This window comes from Antennarius striatus, chromosome 8, assembly GCF_040054535.1.
Source record: "Antennarius striatus isolate MH-2024 chromosome 8, ASM4005453v1, whole genome shotgun sequence".
Classification (NCBI taxonomy): domain Eukaryota; kingdom Metazoa; phylum Chordata; class Actinopteri; order Lophiiformes; family Antennariidae; genus Antennarius; species Antennarius striatus.
In genome coordinates, this window is record NC_090783.1 from 5114037 (window position 1) to 5132527 (window position 18491).

General features: G+C 41.3%; 2 protein-coding genes across 3 annotated transcripts in view; both read right to left on the minus strand.

Moving 5' to 3' along the window:
• Nucleotides 1-621: 621 nt before the first annotated feature.
• si:ch211-194g2.4 (nephronectin) lies at nucleotides 622-5741 on the minus strand. Of its 2 annotated transcripts, XM_068322643.1 has the most exons (7): nucleotides 5649-5741; nucleotides 4524-4648; nucleotides 4126-4218; nucleotides 3860-3982; nucleotides 3541-3660; nucleotides 1966-2103; nucleotides 622-1347 (listed from the first exon to the last, which is right to left on the minus strand). In XM_068322643.1, the coding sequence occupies exons 1-7, from the start codon at nucleotides 5723-5725 to the stop codon at nucleotides 1145-1147; spliced, it is 879 nt and encodes a 292-aa protein (XP_068178744.1). In that variant the 5' UTR covers nucleotides 5726-5741; the 3' UTR covers nucleotides 622-1144. The 2 variants fall into 2 exon arrangements, with proteins under 2 accessions (XP_068178744.1, XP_068178745.1); XM_068322644.1 differs by lacking the exon at nucleotides 1966-2103.
• A 10090-nt stretch (nucleotides 5742-15831) lies between these two features.
• hhip (hedgehog interacting protein) overlaps nucleotides 15832-18491 on the minus strand; it is a 29495-nt gene continuing 26835 nt past the window's right edge. Inside the window, exon 13 of the mRNA XM_068322666.1 lies at nucleotides 15832-18389. Coding sequence (XP_068178767.1) covers nucleotides 18193-18389 — 197 coding nt within the window. The 3' untranslated portion in view covers nucleotides 15832-18192. The remainder of the gene's footprint in view (nucleotides 18390-18491) is intronic.

The window sequence follows — 18491 nt, forward strand, 5'->3', positions numbered from 1 at the left end:
ACCTCCACCTACCCCCCCCCCCCCCCCAAAGCACCACTACTATTTGCTATCATTACAATTATTATCTCCAACTACTGCAATTCTCTTTCTCCCTGGGTCACAATCTTAATCGTGAGGAAGGAAACGTAAAATTGACCTGAGGGGAAACATCAGAAAGTCCCGTCTGCTTTCTGGTTTGCTCTCTGGACGCAGGAAGAGCTTTCCAGACAGCTGCTGACAGACAGATTCCTGGTATTCGGTGGGTCTGACCTGTCTGTGCTCTCTCGCTGTGTGGTAGTCTAACCCCGCGTGTGACTTAGTAGGTCTGAAAACATTTCCTGCGGCATAACGGAGGAGGATAAACAGTGAGATACGAAAACATCAGTCTGTGTTTCAAATTCTCCTAATTTGACAATTTGTCTCTTTGTTGGGAGATATTTAATTTGAAATTCACAACAATATCGTAACCGTTTGCAGACGTATCAGATTGAGGACGACTCACAGCCAAACGCTTTTTTTGGCAGCATGTTGTTCTGCTAGAATTCTCCAGAGGACATTGAGAGGACAGAGATGCAAATCTTCTCTTATCTATCCACCAGAGGTCAGCCTTTTATTAACAAATTCACACAAGGTCTCACAAAATCGCTCTTTTTTTTCCCAAGAAAATAATGGAAATATTTCAGAAATTAGCTATGATTTAACAAATGATATCGACAAATTTCGCACGGCCTTTCGTCCGAGGCCACGTGCGACTGCAGGTGGCGGCGTTTCTTTTAAACGACGGCGGTGCCGGTGCGAGGGAAAACCTTCCTGTCATCACAGTCCATTTGGTGCTGAAGAACACAAGCAAAGTACAGAGTGTGGTCCTTTTGGCAGTGCGTTTGTTAAATGAAGGGTTCCTTCAACAAACATTAAACAGGCAACTATTGGCGTGGAGGGGTTTCCAGGTTTTGCAGGGGAAAAAAATAACAGCTTCCAGCAGGAAAAATGCAACCAGATTTCCAGTTGTGCTGAAAATGATTATTACTTAACAAAGTACCTGACACCTCAGAATGGTGTGAGAGAACTTAATGACTGGTGTTAATAGTTGTGTTTACCTGAACCCCTCTTAGTTACCCTCTGAAGTTGCACGACTCTTTTATTCTAAGGAAGCAAGACTCTAAGATTAAGGTCGCACAGCCTTGGTCCTTTTGAAGAGTTTGTATTTGAAGTACATGGCAGCCTTGGACTGCGGGGCTTTTCTGGGCCGGCAGGTGCGTCCGTTGCCGGAGTAGCCCTCCAAGCACCGACAGGTGTAGGAGCCATCTGTGTTGAGGCACTGGGCACGACGACTGCACAGGTGAGACCCGGTTAAACATTCATCCTTATCTGCGGAGAGAGAGAGAGAGACGGGAAATGTTTGGACACCACGTCTTTAATCACTTCCCACATCATCTCGGCGAAGGATAACGGCGTAGGGGAATCGGGGGTGGGGGGGGTGGGGGCAGTCTGTTTCAAAACCTGCTCAAGAGATATTTTTGCAATGCTCATCACATGGTTAAAAACAAAAAAACAGCTTGTGGGTGAGCCCACAGCTGAGTGGGTGAGCTATGAGTACTCATCAAATAAACATGGTCTATGGATCTCCGTGCCAAAGCACATCTTCACATGATCCCACTCGCTGCCAATTAACACAGATGAAGAGAACATGTGGAGCTGTGCTGTGGGCCATTTAGTCATTTACAGGATTGGACATGGAACAGATCTGAATGTGATGTTACAACGTTATGCATGCGGCCCAACCGGAAGAAGAAGAATGGTAACGTTTAAACTTTAAGAAAACTCATTTACTCCCTATCTTTATGAAGACGTCAGAAAACGTTGGCGCGTCAAAATTCAAGAGCATGTAAAACGCACTTTCCCGCACATTTTTATATATATATATATATATATATATATTTTTTTTTTTTAATTTTTTTTTCACTTTCCGACAAACAGAAACCACACCTCGACACTGCGCCGAACCCTGGAGCGTCCCCACCACGAAGCCATCTTTGCAAATGCAGACAAAGCTGCCGAAAGTGTTCTTGCAGGTCTGCCGTGATGATGGGCACACCTCCACGTCCCACCGACACTCATCTACATCTGCGACACAACACAAACATGTGCCAAACACCAGGAACACATTCATTTTATTGCGCAACAGGCCGAGTGTTTGGTCTACTGCAAAACTCTCAAACTGATAAAACTTATTTTTATTGTTGCCTCTGCTCAAACAATAATTCCCTTCAAAATGACACAAGGAGCACAAATGAATACCTGGAAAATGAATGTATCTGGGATATATTTATTCATAATGATGCACAGACAAATGACTAAAAGGACATTTGTTACCATATAAGATAAAACTCAATTTATCATTACAAAAACATACAAAGATTTAAATATTAATGTAAGAATCCACACACTGCTTAACACACAGTTGTGTCCCTGATTCCTACACTACACTCATTTTCACCGAGGGCCACATTAGCATAACGGCTATAATCAAAGGGCCAGATGTAACTTACAAATGTAAATACTGTAAATGTAATTCAATGTTATGTAAAATAAATGTTTTACATAACATTACATATTTACTCCTTAAATAGCTCTGAATTTCACTCTGACCTTTCATGTTCTCACGGGCCACATAAAATGATGTAGAGGGCCACATTTGGCCCCCGGGCCTTAAATTTGACACATATGCTCTACATCTTTTAAATGTTGTTTCCACCCATACCTCTCTCAGGGTGACAAAATGCTTTGAGAGCCGCGGGGGTGGGGGTAGGGGGGTGAGAGGGGGTGGGGGTGCTGCTGCTGAAGACTGGCTTCATTACAGGACAGGAAGTGTCTGCTGTCACAGCGCCTGACACAAGGTAATTAAAGGCTTTTGTATCATTGGGAGGTGTGTGTGTGGGGGGGGTGGGGTGGGGGGGGGTGGACAGGTGTCATCTGTGAGTTCACTGGGGGAGGAGTGAGTTTGCATCACCTGCTCTATAAAGAAACCCCCTCCGCCCCCGATAAGTCCTTGATGTGGTGGTTTGCTGCACTGGCCATGTACATGAGCCTTTTTCATAGTATTCACCCTCTCAGCTCTTTGCATATGTTCAGGCTTAAGCATCATGGAATCATTGAGGAGATTTTATGATATGACAACACAACTTTCTTTTGTCTTACACTGACTTTTATGGACATGTGAGCGTTTAGATGTCATTACTGAAAACAGTGACAAGCATCATCCACAGCAGAAGAGCTGCAAAGACCAAAGATAGAAGGGGAGATGTGTTAATTCTATGTGGGTTCATACAAGCGGAAAATGATGTCAACAGCTACATCCATCTCTAATGTTTAGTTAGAAGCGAATAACAACCCCTCCCATACATGAACATGATGTCAGACTGAATAATGAGGTGAACAGATTTGCGGTTCAGACTCGCTATCGGGCTGACAGGAAACGCTAAATCCTAATAAGCGAGGGCGAGTTTCTGCTGCAGCTCGCCGCGGTGACAAGTTGGAGGGGTGTTTCTGAAGAAGCATTACCTTCACAGGTCTTGTTGTCAGCAGCCAGGTGGAGGTTGGGGGGACACAGACAGCGCATCTCTCCCCCTGTTTCCATCTGGCAACCATACTGGCAGTGGAGGGAGAAACATGCGGCCTTTCCTGGAGGACAGACAAGGATGCACTGGGTGTGGGTGGAGCTAGAAGGACTAGAGTACTGATGTCACTTCCTTTAACACAAACTCAGAGAACCACGTCATGGAGAGATGATCCTCCATCAAAAATATGACACTCTTTTTTCCGTAGAGTTGCTGGTTGATGTTAAGTTTTAAAGGATTTATTTAAACAGGTGTGTTCTCACTGTTACAGGTGTATCCATCTGCGCCAAGTGTGTATCCAGGTTCACAGTAACAGCGATAGCTACCGTGTGTATTCATGCAACGCTGGGAACACGGCCTCTCCGGAGAACCGCACTCATTCACATCTGGAGTCCAGAAGAGAAGTGATTGAAGCAGCAGATAGAAACCCTTCTGGTAAATGACGCCAGAGCGCACAGGTGATGGTTAAAAAAAACACCAAAAAAAACGCAAACGTAGATTGGTGATGATTTTGTTTCGCACGCCGTACCTTCATCGCAAAAATGTCCTTTATATCCCCTGGAACATAAGCACTTTTCCCGTCCGATGCATCTTCCATTTACGCATGACTTCTTGCACACGGCTGTGGAGGATAGAGACAGCGTGAAGCAAATTATTCTGATGTCAAAAAAAGGGAAAACCTACACTTATTAAAGGTGTGACGACAGGAGACAGTTGGTGTTCTTTCACCTCCGTTTTGGTCTCCACTAATTTATCCTGTTGTAATTAAAGCATTAGTAGTTCTAATGTTAGCAAAAAAAAAAAAGGTAATTTAAGCGGAAAATACCCCCCACAGGTATTTTCTAGTTTTTATTGCTTGCCTCAGATGCTAAACTGATAACCTGTGAACTGTGGGTAACGAGTTTTTGTCAGGAATGGTGGACTTACGCTGACAAACGCCGTTAACATTCCTCCATCCCAAACAGCAGGAAGTCGTCCGACCATAACTGCAGACCCCTGGCCGTCCGTGACCCCGAGTGTGAGCTGGTGGAAGATCCGCTGACCTGTGGAAGCTGGGATGAAAGGTTATCCGGCCATCATCGTCGGGTCTTTACGGCCTTCGTGTCAGTGCAGAACAGAGACTGACGCTCTGGCAGGTGAGCATCCAGAGCTATAAATGTTCTGTTTTCATGATGTGTGTAACAGTACAGGGAATGAAATAATTATCTTTAATTAAGGCTGAAAATTTTTGTTAAATTTTTAAGTTCAGCCTGGAGTAGGTAGAACGTGACAGTTAGAATCTACTAGCTATTAGTTTTCCCAAACTCCCGTGTATTTACAGTATTTTCCACACTATAAGGCGCACCTAAAAGCCTTTAATTTCCTCAATTTCTTATTGTCCAATGTGCCTTATATATGAAAAAAGTTTTAAAATAGACCATTCATTGAAGATGAGTTCTCAGATATGTTTTATAATCCAGTGCACTTTATAATCCAGTGTGCCTTATGTATGAAAATTTTTCTTTAGATATGCCATTCATTGAAGGTGCGCCTTATAATCCAGTGCGCCTTATAGTGCGGAAAATACTGTACAAACAATAATAAACACACAGCAATAAATCCTATATATTCAGTTAAATATCTCACATTTTACATTAGGATCAGAAGTTTTTAGCGCACTAGAACCGATTCTCTGCAGCTTTGAGCTGCGTTATGAAACACCTTCTTCATTCCTGTGCATTTACCAGGAATGTCCTTAAATTGGATGAAGTCATTCTTTTCCCCCTGCTTGAAATTTGCTGTCATCAACAAAAGTGCGACAGACAACGTGGCCCTCAGAGCTAATGAAATTGCTTCATTCATAGCTGCTGCTAAATCTCCTCACACCCACGCTGCAATAAAAGGCTGTATTAAATGATTAGACACAGGCCGAGTGGTTTCATTTCACAACATCACACTATAGTGAAAGAGCTCCGCAACCGCCCACATGAAGAGTATTGTTGTGCTCTAGATTACATAACAAACTATGGTGATTAAATTCAGATTAAAAAACCCCCAACCCATCTCTCTCACCTGTCCTGATGATAAGCCACGGAGAGCGTGATAAAGTGCACCATCACCACGGAGACCTTCAGGTTTATCTTAGTCATTTTCTTCTGCAGCAGTTTCTGCTTTTCCGTTCATATTAGCTGCTTGTATCCTCCTGAACCTCCCGCTTTGTGATGGTTTAGTGTTCTTTAAAAGGTGTCCTCCGAGGCAAGGGGCATTTAAGTGTGTGTTCTTTTAAGGAGTGTGTGTCCTTCTGTGTGTCTCTGTATTTGTGTGTGTGTGTGTGTGTGTGTAGGTAGGTAGAAGGGGGATGGAATATGGTAATTGCGGGGTTCTGAGAGAAAGAGGTGCGAAGAGTCACCTGTGGGCAAATACAGAGAAAACAGGAAAGAAAGGGAGAAAAACAAAAGGAGAAAAATACTTTTTTTATTGTCTATTGATCTATTAAAAGTTTCCATCATTGAGTCTTTTTATTGAGGTCAGCTTGAAAGTTCATGTTTGATCATGATTTTTTTTGTGTGTCTGTTTCGAAGTCAGGCTCCACTTTGAAAACAAGAATTGGTTGTTTTTTAAGGAAGGATTAGTGTACCGTAACTGTGTATAAAACTACAACACACTGTTCTTTAGACTTAAATGGTTATTACAGTAAACAGATCTAGCTTTCATTAGGGGATGGATGTCAGATGGATGTTTTTTTTGTTAATGTTATACCTCCTTCACATGTTACAAATATTTTTTCTGTCTTCACTGTAACAATTTCTTATTTTGAACAGATTCAAGGATAAATGATTATTTATAGGAAGTGAAGGGACAGGCCCAGATGAGGACTAAGTGTTTTCCAAATGGCTGGGGCTGCGATCTCAGGGATGGAAATCAGAGCTGGCAGCCTCAGAAGTGGAGTTTTTGAAGCCTTAACCATTACCAGCTCTGATCAGAGTGTAATCAGTTGTATTAAGCTCAAAGGCAGAGTCCATGTTTGGATGCCTGGTGGTCTGCACACTTTGCAAAAATCTCCCACACACATGCAGACACACTCCCTACAGCTTCACTGAGGAGCGAGATCAAACTGATTATGTGTATTCCATCCAAGGCTGATGTTATTTTCCTTGCTAAGTCGGTTTGTAGCATAAAACAGATGGATCATTTCTCAATCGACACCTCTACATCTGATCCCCAAACAACAAATGTCACACATCAAATCCCATTTGGTAAATCATGACACGACTGGGGATCCAAACTGTTTTTAGATTCACACATTTATACCTCAGTGCTGCAATTGCAGGGGAAAAGGTGCAGTGAAGGGGTACTGCAAAGTGGTGTGAATGAAAGTTTTGACTCACGCTCAACAGTGTCTACACACACACACACACAGACACTCACACCGACACCTCCCAACCCTTTGGTTTTTATCAAATGTGTCACCACAATGCATCAGCAAGCGAGGTGGAAAGAAACCATAAATTGGCTGTGCACGGTGCGCCTTGAATTAGAGCCAAACCTCAGTTCATCTGTCATAAACGGTACAGTTGAACTTCATCATGAGGAGAGCAGAGAGGGAAAGGAAGGGGAAAAAAAAAAAAAAAACACCCCAGAATGACGAATGCTGCCGGTGCGACGGTGTGTGGCCAGCTCAGGAGGTGAGTTGTGCTGCGCTCGCCTCCATCTGCTGGCACGATTTGGTGAGAGCGGATCAAGATTTCAAACGCACGTCCTTGCCAAATCCGCACATCCTCCTCCCAGATCTCTTTCTCGACCATATTAGAAGTGTAACACATTGGTGGTCTTTGATTCCTTAACTTGAAAAAGCAATGCCCCACGAAGAAATCAGATATCATTTACTTAAAACCTCTTCCCACCACCACCTACTCAAAAATTATAACATATCCATCATAAATGATGAGGTTGGAGTGAATCCCCCGATGTGAAAATAGGATTCCTGGAACAGTGTTGGTGGTCAGTCCACAGGCCGTAAAGACAGACGCTCGGTTCTTATTAAATGGTGCTTTTTCACATGTAATAGTGACATGTGGGTGTATGTGACAATTAAGTTTGAGTATTTGCTTCTTGGATCTCTCCCACAGAAATACAGAGACCACCAGTGCACTGGAAAGTCCAATTAAAGTTAATTTTATTAATACTGATTATCATTTTGGAATTAGACATTGGATTTAATAATTAGACTTGATTGTCTGACAGGTCTGCTTCTAAAATTACAAATTTTACAAGCATAGTTCTGCAGTGTTTTTTTTAAAAATGTTTTATACGTTGGAACCAGTGTTCACACTTTCTTGCCAATTAAAGTCAAAGTTACACAGGCATTATTTAAATATCAGCTGTGACAAGTGGAGAAGGTTATAAAATTGTGAATGGCCCTTCCCACTTCTTGATTTAAAATTTTTTATGATTTAAATGTTTTGATCACACATGGATGGGTTGATTTTTCATCTGTAATATTGCCTGAATAAACTGGATGTAGGTCATATTTTAAAGTTTGAACACTTTAAATTTGAAATGATGCTTTATTTATTATGAGACAGGACATTTTTAACTATAGTGGAAGTTAAGGAAAGTTAATTCTCATTAGTTTATGTTAACAAGTGTAAGAGCGATGACTTGTTGCTCATGGAATCGTCACCACATACCTGAGGAAACGGTGTTGGCTAAGTGATGAACTGGTTGAATCAGTGTTCCTGGAGCACGGTCATGACCCTTCACACTCCAGTTCACAGTCTCAACGACTCTTCTCATTCGTGAAACGATGTTTCAGTCACGCCACAATCATACAGATTAAATCAATGCTCCAAAATGTGAGCTGGCTTGAATTCATCATGTGATTAATGATGATTTATGAATTCTCAGAATAAAGGAATAATTTCAACATTTTTTATGTTTGATGGAATTCTTAGAATATTTTCAAAAGGCAGATTGCTGAGAATACAGTTGGAATTTTGTTTAGAAACAAACAAAAACATGCTTAGCATTCATGTAGCCCGAATTGAGAGAGGATGAGGGGGGGTGTTCGTGGTTAAGGTCCTGACCAGGGCTCCGACAATAATGACGGGTACAGGTGAAGATTAAAAGCTTTAGAGCAAAGACGGATTGAACTATATAGCTCACTGATTAAGGAAATGTTCATGGATGTTTGACATACACCTTGATCCTTGTATAATGTGGCCCCTTAGTTACAGAGCATAACAAAACTAAAACAGGATCTTATTCAGGATTAAAGTTTTACATTCTACTTTGGAAGCATGTGACAAGCATGAATAATTAATTATGACACTTACGAAATGTGTTTAAAACCTTTTGAATATAAGAATATCTTTTATGATTCTTTTATTACTGTTCAAATGATGTGAGAGGAATCGTAGTAGCCTGTGCTTACTATGTTCCATCAATTCATTCAGGATACTGACTTTTTTTTTTCTATGTAAGGAATTGCAACCTCATTTTGATGATCTGGATGGATTACATTTGTATGAATTGATTTTAGGGTGGGAGAGGTAGATGTGTTGATACTCGATGTACAGAAGAACAGAAGCTGAGAATTAAATGCAGTTTCAAAAGTTGGATGTCAACATCGGGATGGATTATCATTTCCTAGATTTATGAGTATATTTTACCATTACAACCCCAGGATGATGAACAATTTAGGGTCAGAGTTCAGACAGGGTAGGCAAAGGTGTCGCCCTGGCGTGAGGGGTTAAAAGATCACAGATTAGAGAGGATGAGGTCAGCAGATGGGACACCTGTGAGGACCTGATGAGGGCAACAGGGACAGCCGTGGCCAGACTATAATGGGAAAATGTTGCAGTGGGTGCACACTGGAATATATTTACAATTTTGGCTGAAGTAAAATAAAAATAAATCAATTTTAACTAGAACACCATCACTAACACGGGTAATTTTCACCCGATATAAATATACCCAACAAAAAGTATTCGTCAGTAAATATATTAAAATATGACAATGTGTCAAGTTAGAAATGATAATAAGCTGATAAGTTAGAAATGTTTATAATAGTAATAATAATAAGATGGTCAGTTTAAAAGACTTATTATTAGATTTATAATAAGATGAACATTTACTTAAGAGAAATGAAATATAATAATTAATAACATGTTTTGAAAATGGGCTAAAAACATTAAAAACTCACAGATATGTGTAAGAAGGTTTAAAAAGTTAAAACGCTAAAAAGGCTAATTAATTCATTGTTTATTTTGTTTGTTATTGTTAAAAGTCAAGACATATCAATGTTGTCGTTGTTCATCAGTGCTGTCTTGATCCGATCGTCTGAGATCGATTGCTTTAGTCTTAATTTGTATTGATTTGTATTGTTGTATTGAAGACATTACTGACTGGAAGGATGTAACAACAGCACGTGACAGATGTAAGTGGTTTTCTTTTATTTTAAACTGTGACATGTATAAAAATGAAAATTTAAATTAGGGATTTGAGAACAAAAATTCCTAAAAAAAACAAACTACAAAATGATATGGACGCCTGGGACTTCTATGGTGAAGGTGCAGTCCGTAAGAAAACATGGGCTTTTGGGTAGAAAAACACCCCTACCCTCTGAGAAGCTACCAGGTTCAAAGACTCTACTCAAGGACCCATGAAACTCATACAAACACAACTTATTGAAAATCATGTGAATATATTTGCTCCTGGTGATGTTGTCCTATGGTTAAAAATGTTGAAAATTACCAGTGTTGTTCTAGGATTCTTTTAGGCCCACTATGACCAGAACACCAATGCATAGATTTTACATATATAATTATAAATCAATAAAAAAGTATCGGTAATCAATATGTTTTTGACTTTTGTAAGCTAGTGTCTTGTTGTGCCAGTCCCAAGCCCGGATAAATACAGAGGGTTGTGTCAAGAAGGACATCTGACGTAAAACTTTTGCCAAATCAAACCTCAAAATCAAATCTCTGAGTTTTGAGCTGCCAGACAGGAGGCCTAGAGGAAGACCAAAGAGGAGGTTTATGGATGTAATGAGGGAGGACATGATGGTAGTTGGTGTGAGAGAAGAGGATGCAGAAGACAGGGTTAGATGGAGGACACTGATTCGCTGTGGCGACCCCTGAAGGGAAAAGCCGAAAGGAAAAGAAGAAGTTCATAGTTTCACACTTACACTCTAAATAACAGATTCCCAATTTCCTATCTCACATATTCTGCAGGTACATATGAATATCGTCACAACTGGACCTGAAATGCATCCCTTCCCTCCTTCTTTCTTCCTTCTTTCCTTCCTCCCTTCACTTAAAGTCTGCTTGTGTAACACCCTCTTCCTGTCACCACTTTGTCATGCTTGTTAGGTTATAGCTAAAGTAGAAGTACACAGTGTACAGAGAGGCAGAGCAGCCATTAGACACAGAGCTTTGGAGAGATTAGGGTAAACACACCAGCACCACAGGCAGTCTCTGTACCAAAACCATGATGAAGGCTTTGGCAAAGGCAAGGCAGAACCACGCAGGAACACCATGCTATAGACGCCAGAACATCGCCAAAGAAAGTTACACGCCATGTGTGCTCCTGACCTTATGTGGCACTGATGAGAATGAATGAGCAATATTTTGTGAGGAGGAATGAGCAATATTTCCTATACTATATAATATTTCACTGAGGAGAACAGCCTGTTTACTCAGTAATCCTCCATTTCTGGAATAACACCGGCTTGATTTATTTATGATTCATTTTGTAGAGTGCGCTCTGAGGTTGGACTTACAGGGTGCATTTGTGTGATTGTGTGTGGGTTTGACGGAGAGGCCACGCAAGTGTTGCAATGTGTTATCATACCAAAGCCATAAACAAGCGTTTTGTTCACAAGGACTGGCTCCGCTATTTTTGTTTGACAGTGAATATTGATTCATTAGACATTGATTGCTGACTCATGGAAAGGCTTTACTTAATCAAGCTTCAAAATTTAAAGGAACAGTTCGACATTTTCCAAAAGGCTACCATTAGCGTACTTAGCGCTTAGTCCTGTTTGTACATTATGTGGAGCTAAAGTGGGATTAGCTTGATGATTAGCCAATATAAACTTTATTTATATGGCAGCTTTCAAACAGTTTACCTCTCAGCCACAGCTAAAGGGACACAAATTACAAACTAAAATGACAACAATAAGAAAATATTTTCTGTTGTTTGTCCAGAAACATTATTGTATCAGTTATAGAGATGTAGAGAAGATGATGGGTACTTTCCCCCCCCAGTTTTTCCAATTTAGTCCAGTTTTTAGTCCAGTTTTAGTCCATTTTGGCTGCTGGTTTCAGCATATATGCTGAACCAAGATTGCTGTATCCTTGATCCAGCTCTATAATTAATACCAACTCTCAGCAATAATGCAAATACATTTCCTAAAACCATCTATAAAGTTTTAATTTTTCACTCAGCTCTTTCTGGGGTTCTGTCATCAGTCATCATTATCTAACGGTGAAAGAATTAACCAAGAGAGACTATCCATGTGTCATTTTTTCTAGGACTGTCATCCCGGAAGTTTTGCTTCCATCGTTCCCCTGTCATACATGATTCTCTCTCTCCTGGGTGTCCTTTTTGTGCTATGTTTCTGGCGAGACCCCGACCTCTTTGCTAGCGGTGTGTGATAAACTGTTTGGCCCACGCGGCGCAGTGGCAACGAGCATTGCCTGTACACACAACAAGGCTGCAGGCATCTGGCAGAGTTGGCCAGCCTGGACACCACAGACGGAGGGGCCAATGCCAGACGTGGCCCTGCTTCAGTCAGAGGAAACCACATCTATGCAAGCACAGAAAACCAATTGTGCTTTACTTTCACTTTCCCTTTTTTCCCCCTGTAGACTGGAAATTTCTAATGGGAAGTCGTACAAGGACTTGGCAATCGGACGATGCGTGTAGCTCATGGAATAGGTTACATTACGAAGCTGCATTGATCAGGTGCTTATGAACGTCTATGCAAACTCTAAGTCCAATTTAAGACCTGTTTGTGGTTTGCTTGGTCACTGGTTGTCGCTTTGCAGCCCTGACACGCACTAAAACACTTGTGCGCACCATGTGACCTTGGTGTTAGCTGGAGTGTGAAGTTGCGACAGTTGTCCTGCTGTTTACTCTGAATGATGTCAGTTTGAGATGAACAACGCAGATTAAGAGCGAAGGCAAACAAAGGGTCCTTCCAGGATGTATACAGATTAATACAACAATGCAGCCACACGAGTGCTGCCGTAAACGATTTGCATAACTCTTTTTAATGTGTTTCGGAAAATGTCCTAACTTTGCTTTGAGGGGATACCCCTGCATGGAAACTTACACCTAGGTGGTCCATTCCAGCCGACATTAGTTGTTTACCTAGCCCGTCTGAGGCTCACAGAGAGGGGAAGCAGACATAGAGCAATATGTTGTCTCTGACGGCTGCATGCACATTCATTATAGATTAGACAAACACACACAGAAATATGTGATACATGCAGGGTTACACATGCACTGAGACAACCTTTATGCTGCTGTACACACTCACAGTAGCACATTTCAGTCACACTCATGACATTTTAGATCCCCCTCCACCCCCTCAATCAGCAGGGATACTTTGATTTCTGGTCATTTCTATCCACCATCACCCCTGTCAGTCTTACCTGTCTCCCAAAACTCAGTGATGCTTGCTGCTCTCTGTGGGGGTTTGGCAAGATTTAAACGTGACAGATTGAGCCCCAGTGGGATCCTTAATTGCATCATTTCATGGATGCGAGTCAGTGCTGTGGTCAAGAGCACAAACAAGCTCTGAATCCAGGGTCAGAAAGAGGGAAGAAGAAGAAGAAGAATGAAGTGGGATGACGAGTCGATGCAGGAATGAACGGGGCGGTGAGCAAGGTGGTTAGTATGGATACAGTAATTGGTTTGTGGTAAAAAAAGAAGAGCAGCAGAGCAGGAAAAGGCTGTAAACTGTATTGGGATGAAAGGAAGAAGTGGGAAATGTGAGATCGTGGGGGTGTGAGATGGCATAAAAACCTCTTAGCTAATAATAAAAGTTGAGAAAAATGAACAGTGTTTTGCTAAAACCTCCCAAACCTCCTTGACCGAAGGTGTTGGGCAAGTGGGGTCTGTTTTGTTAAGCGATAAGCCGAGAAGGAAGGAAAAGGCTGCAGCAGCGCGCAGTAGTGTGTATTCATTGGTAAGCGATTGGGGGCTAGGAAATATGAGAATTCAGCTGCTTGGGTCGCGCGTTTCAGCCGTAGTACTCAGTGAGGCCGTCTAAAGTAAATACATGAGGTCATAGAATACACTACGCAATCAGGGGTGTTACAAAACCCGATATACAACAAGGGTATGTGCGTGATCACAGATGTGCGCACTCAATAAAAATACGCAGTTACAGTCACAATGAAACATCCACCATTAATGTTTACACAGCTCAGATCCAATATTGTCACATAAATCAATATGTTGGAATCTACAGGGGCCACGATTTATCCTAAAGCCCACCTGAGACCACTGCCAGTGTGGACAAACACAGACGTTAATGCACAACATTAATCACAACTGCTTGGATCCTTCCCTGACCAGACATCATGACATCACTCTCAGGCCAGCTTACATCACAATGTGCATTTATTTAACAAGGGGTTTCTGCAGGTTTCTGAAAAGTCACGTCGCTATGGAAACAGATGTTCGTTACGCAAACGAGTCACAATTGTACTTTTGAATGTGAGGAGATGATTCCAGAAGAGGAGACGAGGTCAGGTGTCAGCAGGTGTAGTCAATGAAAACCCGTCTGAATATAGTTTGGGATGGTTAATATTAAAATTTAAACATAAAAAGAAGACGTTAAAGAGAAACCTTGGCAGCAGTTTTCAATTTGACATCAAATGTGGAGACATTTTTTTTTCCACATTAAAAGAACATTGATGTGAAAAAATGAATTCAGAGGCACCAGCAGCTCGCTCTGTTATGCAACATCATTTAGTTATTAAGAAAAAAAAATGTAATCTGTGGAACTGAGGAAAACTGAGGAAAGAAATGTGTGGTCACATGATCTTCACACCGACCAATGACGTGTGTCCTCAATGTGTATCTCACAGAATGCTTGTCTGATGCCTGTTAACATCTGGCACTGCCATTAATAGTTGTCAGCTTTTGCCCCAGCAGATGTGATCTCTGCAGCTGGAGGCACTGATAGTCCCACAGCACATAATAAACAGGGGATGGAGAGGAGGAGAAGAAGAATGACGCATCTCTTTTTAATCGCGGGGACTATTGTTTTTTCCTGTTTTTTTTTTTCCCCTCCTCCTGTTACCCTATAAGTATTGCTCGTACCGGCTCTTTCACTCATGTATACAGTATTATAGCATGCACTTTCAGCCATCTCAGTCCTACAAATATTTGGTATACAGGCTCCTCATGTTTATTCAAAGTACTGGGTTACACTGTTTGGGAAGGATAGCCAGACAAGGGCCCGTTGGGAAGGAAAAAGAAAACTATTCCAAATGAAAAGTAATGATTCATGCCACAGATAGTGTATAAACTCAAATATACGCTGGACCTTGCAGCACTATTGGAGAGTTCCACTTTATGCAATTTTGATTGAATCTGAGCAGTGCATAGACAACTTAGTATTGCATTACTCGAAATATGGCAGTGTATGTGTGTGAGTGAGACCAGCGTGAGGTGGGTGGTCTCAACTCGCTATCATTATACAACACAAAGCCTCAATGGTATTTTAACAAGGAAATTAATATTACCATCAGCAGTGGCTCTCGCATGCGTGTTTCTGTCCTGTGAATGTTGTAACGTCCTTCCTTCTTAGTGTTTGTACCTGACAGGAGGATGAATCCGCTGAAAAGTTTCAGCCAGAACTAAACTGTGATCCTTTAATGATTGATTGTGTTAACACTAATAATCCTAGGTAAGGCTATATTTTATAGTTATGGTGTTTATCTTCAGATCCAGTCAGGATATTCTGCCCTGCGGTCATTCCAACCTTCAAAGAACCATGATGGTTAACGTCAAACTGGAAACGTCTGTCCACAAAGTGACATTACAGCGGGTTTATGTCTTCTGTAGCCTCGCAGGTAATGGATGGAATGGATGACAGCATTCATTAGCTTGGTGATATATTGTATTAAAGACTAATGGTTGGTGATTCCTGAGAGAGATAGAAAATTGTTGGGTCTCATTCCTGTTGTTATTTAACAGGCTGGGAACAACTTGATGCAAAAAAACAAGACAAGTATTTCGTACATGCTATAAATTTTAATAGACATATTGATATTTCTGTAGAGAAACACAGTTATCCCTAGTTTTATTTACAATACAGGAATAAAAAAAAAATTGTCACATACAGTACAATGGTAAAAACAACAAGGAGAACTTAAATAATTATTTTATTTGTGTAACTACTTAAATAATGAAAATGGTTATTCTATTCACACCACACCGTCTCAGCAGCTACAATGCAACTTTCACATTAAGTGCTAAAAAAAAAAAAAAAAAAATTAGAATTTTCCATTTTACAGCATGAATTCCATTTTGACCAGGTAGAATTGATTTATTTCAGCAAACACAAGCGAGGCGGCAGAGCAAATACATTTTTATGGACACTGAACTTCAACGAACCAATGATGATGATTGGAAATGTGTTCTTTCAAAATAAAAACTGTGTAGAGAGCAAAACCGCTCTGTTTACCTTCCAAGACTGTTAAACACAACGACTGACGGCTCTTTAAAGGCTGGACTGATAGAATCCAAAGGGTATTTAAGTCATTAGTGAAGAGAATGCAAACAGTAAATGTGGTGCATCTGTTTGAGCTTCAGTCTGGTATCTGAAAAGACGAAACACATTAACGTGGCTCCAGACAATCCCAGACAGGTCTGTGTTTTACGGTTTTCTGACTAGTCGTCGGATTCAAATGCTCATTAGAGTGTAACATTCCGGCTTATTTCAATTACAGAGATCCTTAGCTTAAGTCTGCTGTCCACAGATAAGATCTGCCTCTGACTGCGGCCTGCTTCCACAGTAGCTTGGTGGCCTGATGGGATGATCTTTGATCATCTCGCAATGGAGTCATATTCTGAAAATAGCAATGACACCACATGTCGGGTTGGGGGTGGGGGTTGACTCACCCAATTGCTCTGAATTACTGGATGCAGGCGCAGACATGCGTTACACACCTCGCACGTCTTTCACAAAGTAAAAAAGCTGCATTTGTAAAAGTACAAGACATGAAATGACATGAATTGACAAGCTTAGTGTAAAACTGCTTTTCTATAAACACCATTCTCTCCCATATATTATTATGTTTAAAAAAATAAACCCTCCTCTATGATAACAATAGTAATGCTATAGTTGTTTTGCAATGCTAAGTAGTACTTAGGTAAGCTCTATTGGAAATATACATCACGGCGCTACCACGTCCCTTTGTAGTGTTGAGTTCAGGTTCAGTGTGTGATGCAATGACAGGAGTTTTGTTAGACCATACCTGTGATAGTGTGGCGGGCGTACGTGAATGTGAAACTACCCTCATTGCGCTTTTAATGAAAAATTAATTTTGAATAATAAAGTGAATGTAACAAGAAATAATAATAATAATAATAATAATAATAATAATAATAATAATAATAATAATAATAATAATAATAATAATAATAATAATAATAATAATAATAATAATACAGTGCATGGGAGCCAATAACTCGTTCAGATTGTGTGAAACTGGCTTTGACAAAGTGTTCTGATGTCTGTTTTACTAACAGTCCTCTGCTGTAGATCCATTCTGTACATTGATAGCATGTGTGCTGCAAAACAAAGTATACATACAGTATACTGTTACAGTTCTTTATGACAATGTGCCCACAAACTAAATACAACATCATAAGTGGGACATCATGGTTCATCTCTCCTGTATTGGTGCCTTTTAGAATAGTAGAGCACAAAGTACTGCAGGCTCCTTGTGACTCTTTTGACCTCTATTGACCTCTCAACTCTTTACAACGGAGCGGTTCCTTCGAAGTCTGTTTGTGTAGACGTTTATTTTGCTGCGATTTGAATTGATCTCAAGCCCCACGACGTTCTGCAACCGTGACTCCATAAAGAACCCCCCGATCAGTCAACTGTCAACTCCATTGATTTTGAAGGGTCTTGAGGAACGCCACAGACAGGTCCTGAAAAGATCCTAAGTCTGGAGTGAATATGGTTTGTTCCCATTCCTGTGGAGTCAGCCGCGTGCAAACATTTTCTGAACGACAGAGGAAAAATGTCTTAATGGACTTTCCGTGATGAGGCCGCGCTTTTCGATCATCCCGCCGCTGTCTTCGGGCCGGTGAACGTGGCTTTGGAGGCCACGCCCGTGTGCTCAGGAGCAGATAGCTTATAGGCGAAAGAGAAAAAAGTTCGGTGATGAGCATGGAAAGCAGTCTGGCAGGGATCCTGTGTCGATTGTGTGTGTGTGTGTGTGTGTGTGTTTATGTGTGGGTGTGAGAGAAAATAACAGGCCATATTAAGGACATATGATCAGAGTCTGCTGGTGGTGGTAGGTAGATTTGTATCAGCTGGAGGATGACAGCGGGGAGCAACGCCCCCCCCACCAGAGCACCCCTATACGATGTAGCTCGTCAGGTCTAGGAGGTACGAGGTCATGTCGATGATGTGGTCCAGGATTCCATCTTTCTCCTGGTCGTTGGGCATGCCCCCCTCGCTCTTCTCACACTGGTCTCCAGAGTAGCCGCTTTTACACAGGCACTTGTTGGGCTCCATACACACACCCCCGTTGCGGCAGGCTGGCTCGCATTTGGCTTTGGGTGTAGAAAAGAGGTAACAGAATGGACCAAGAACAAAAGAAAAAATTGTTTAGTGTTGGATTCATGAGGAAAAAGTGTTGCAAACACACGGATATC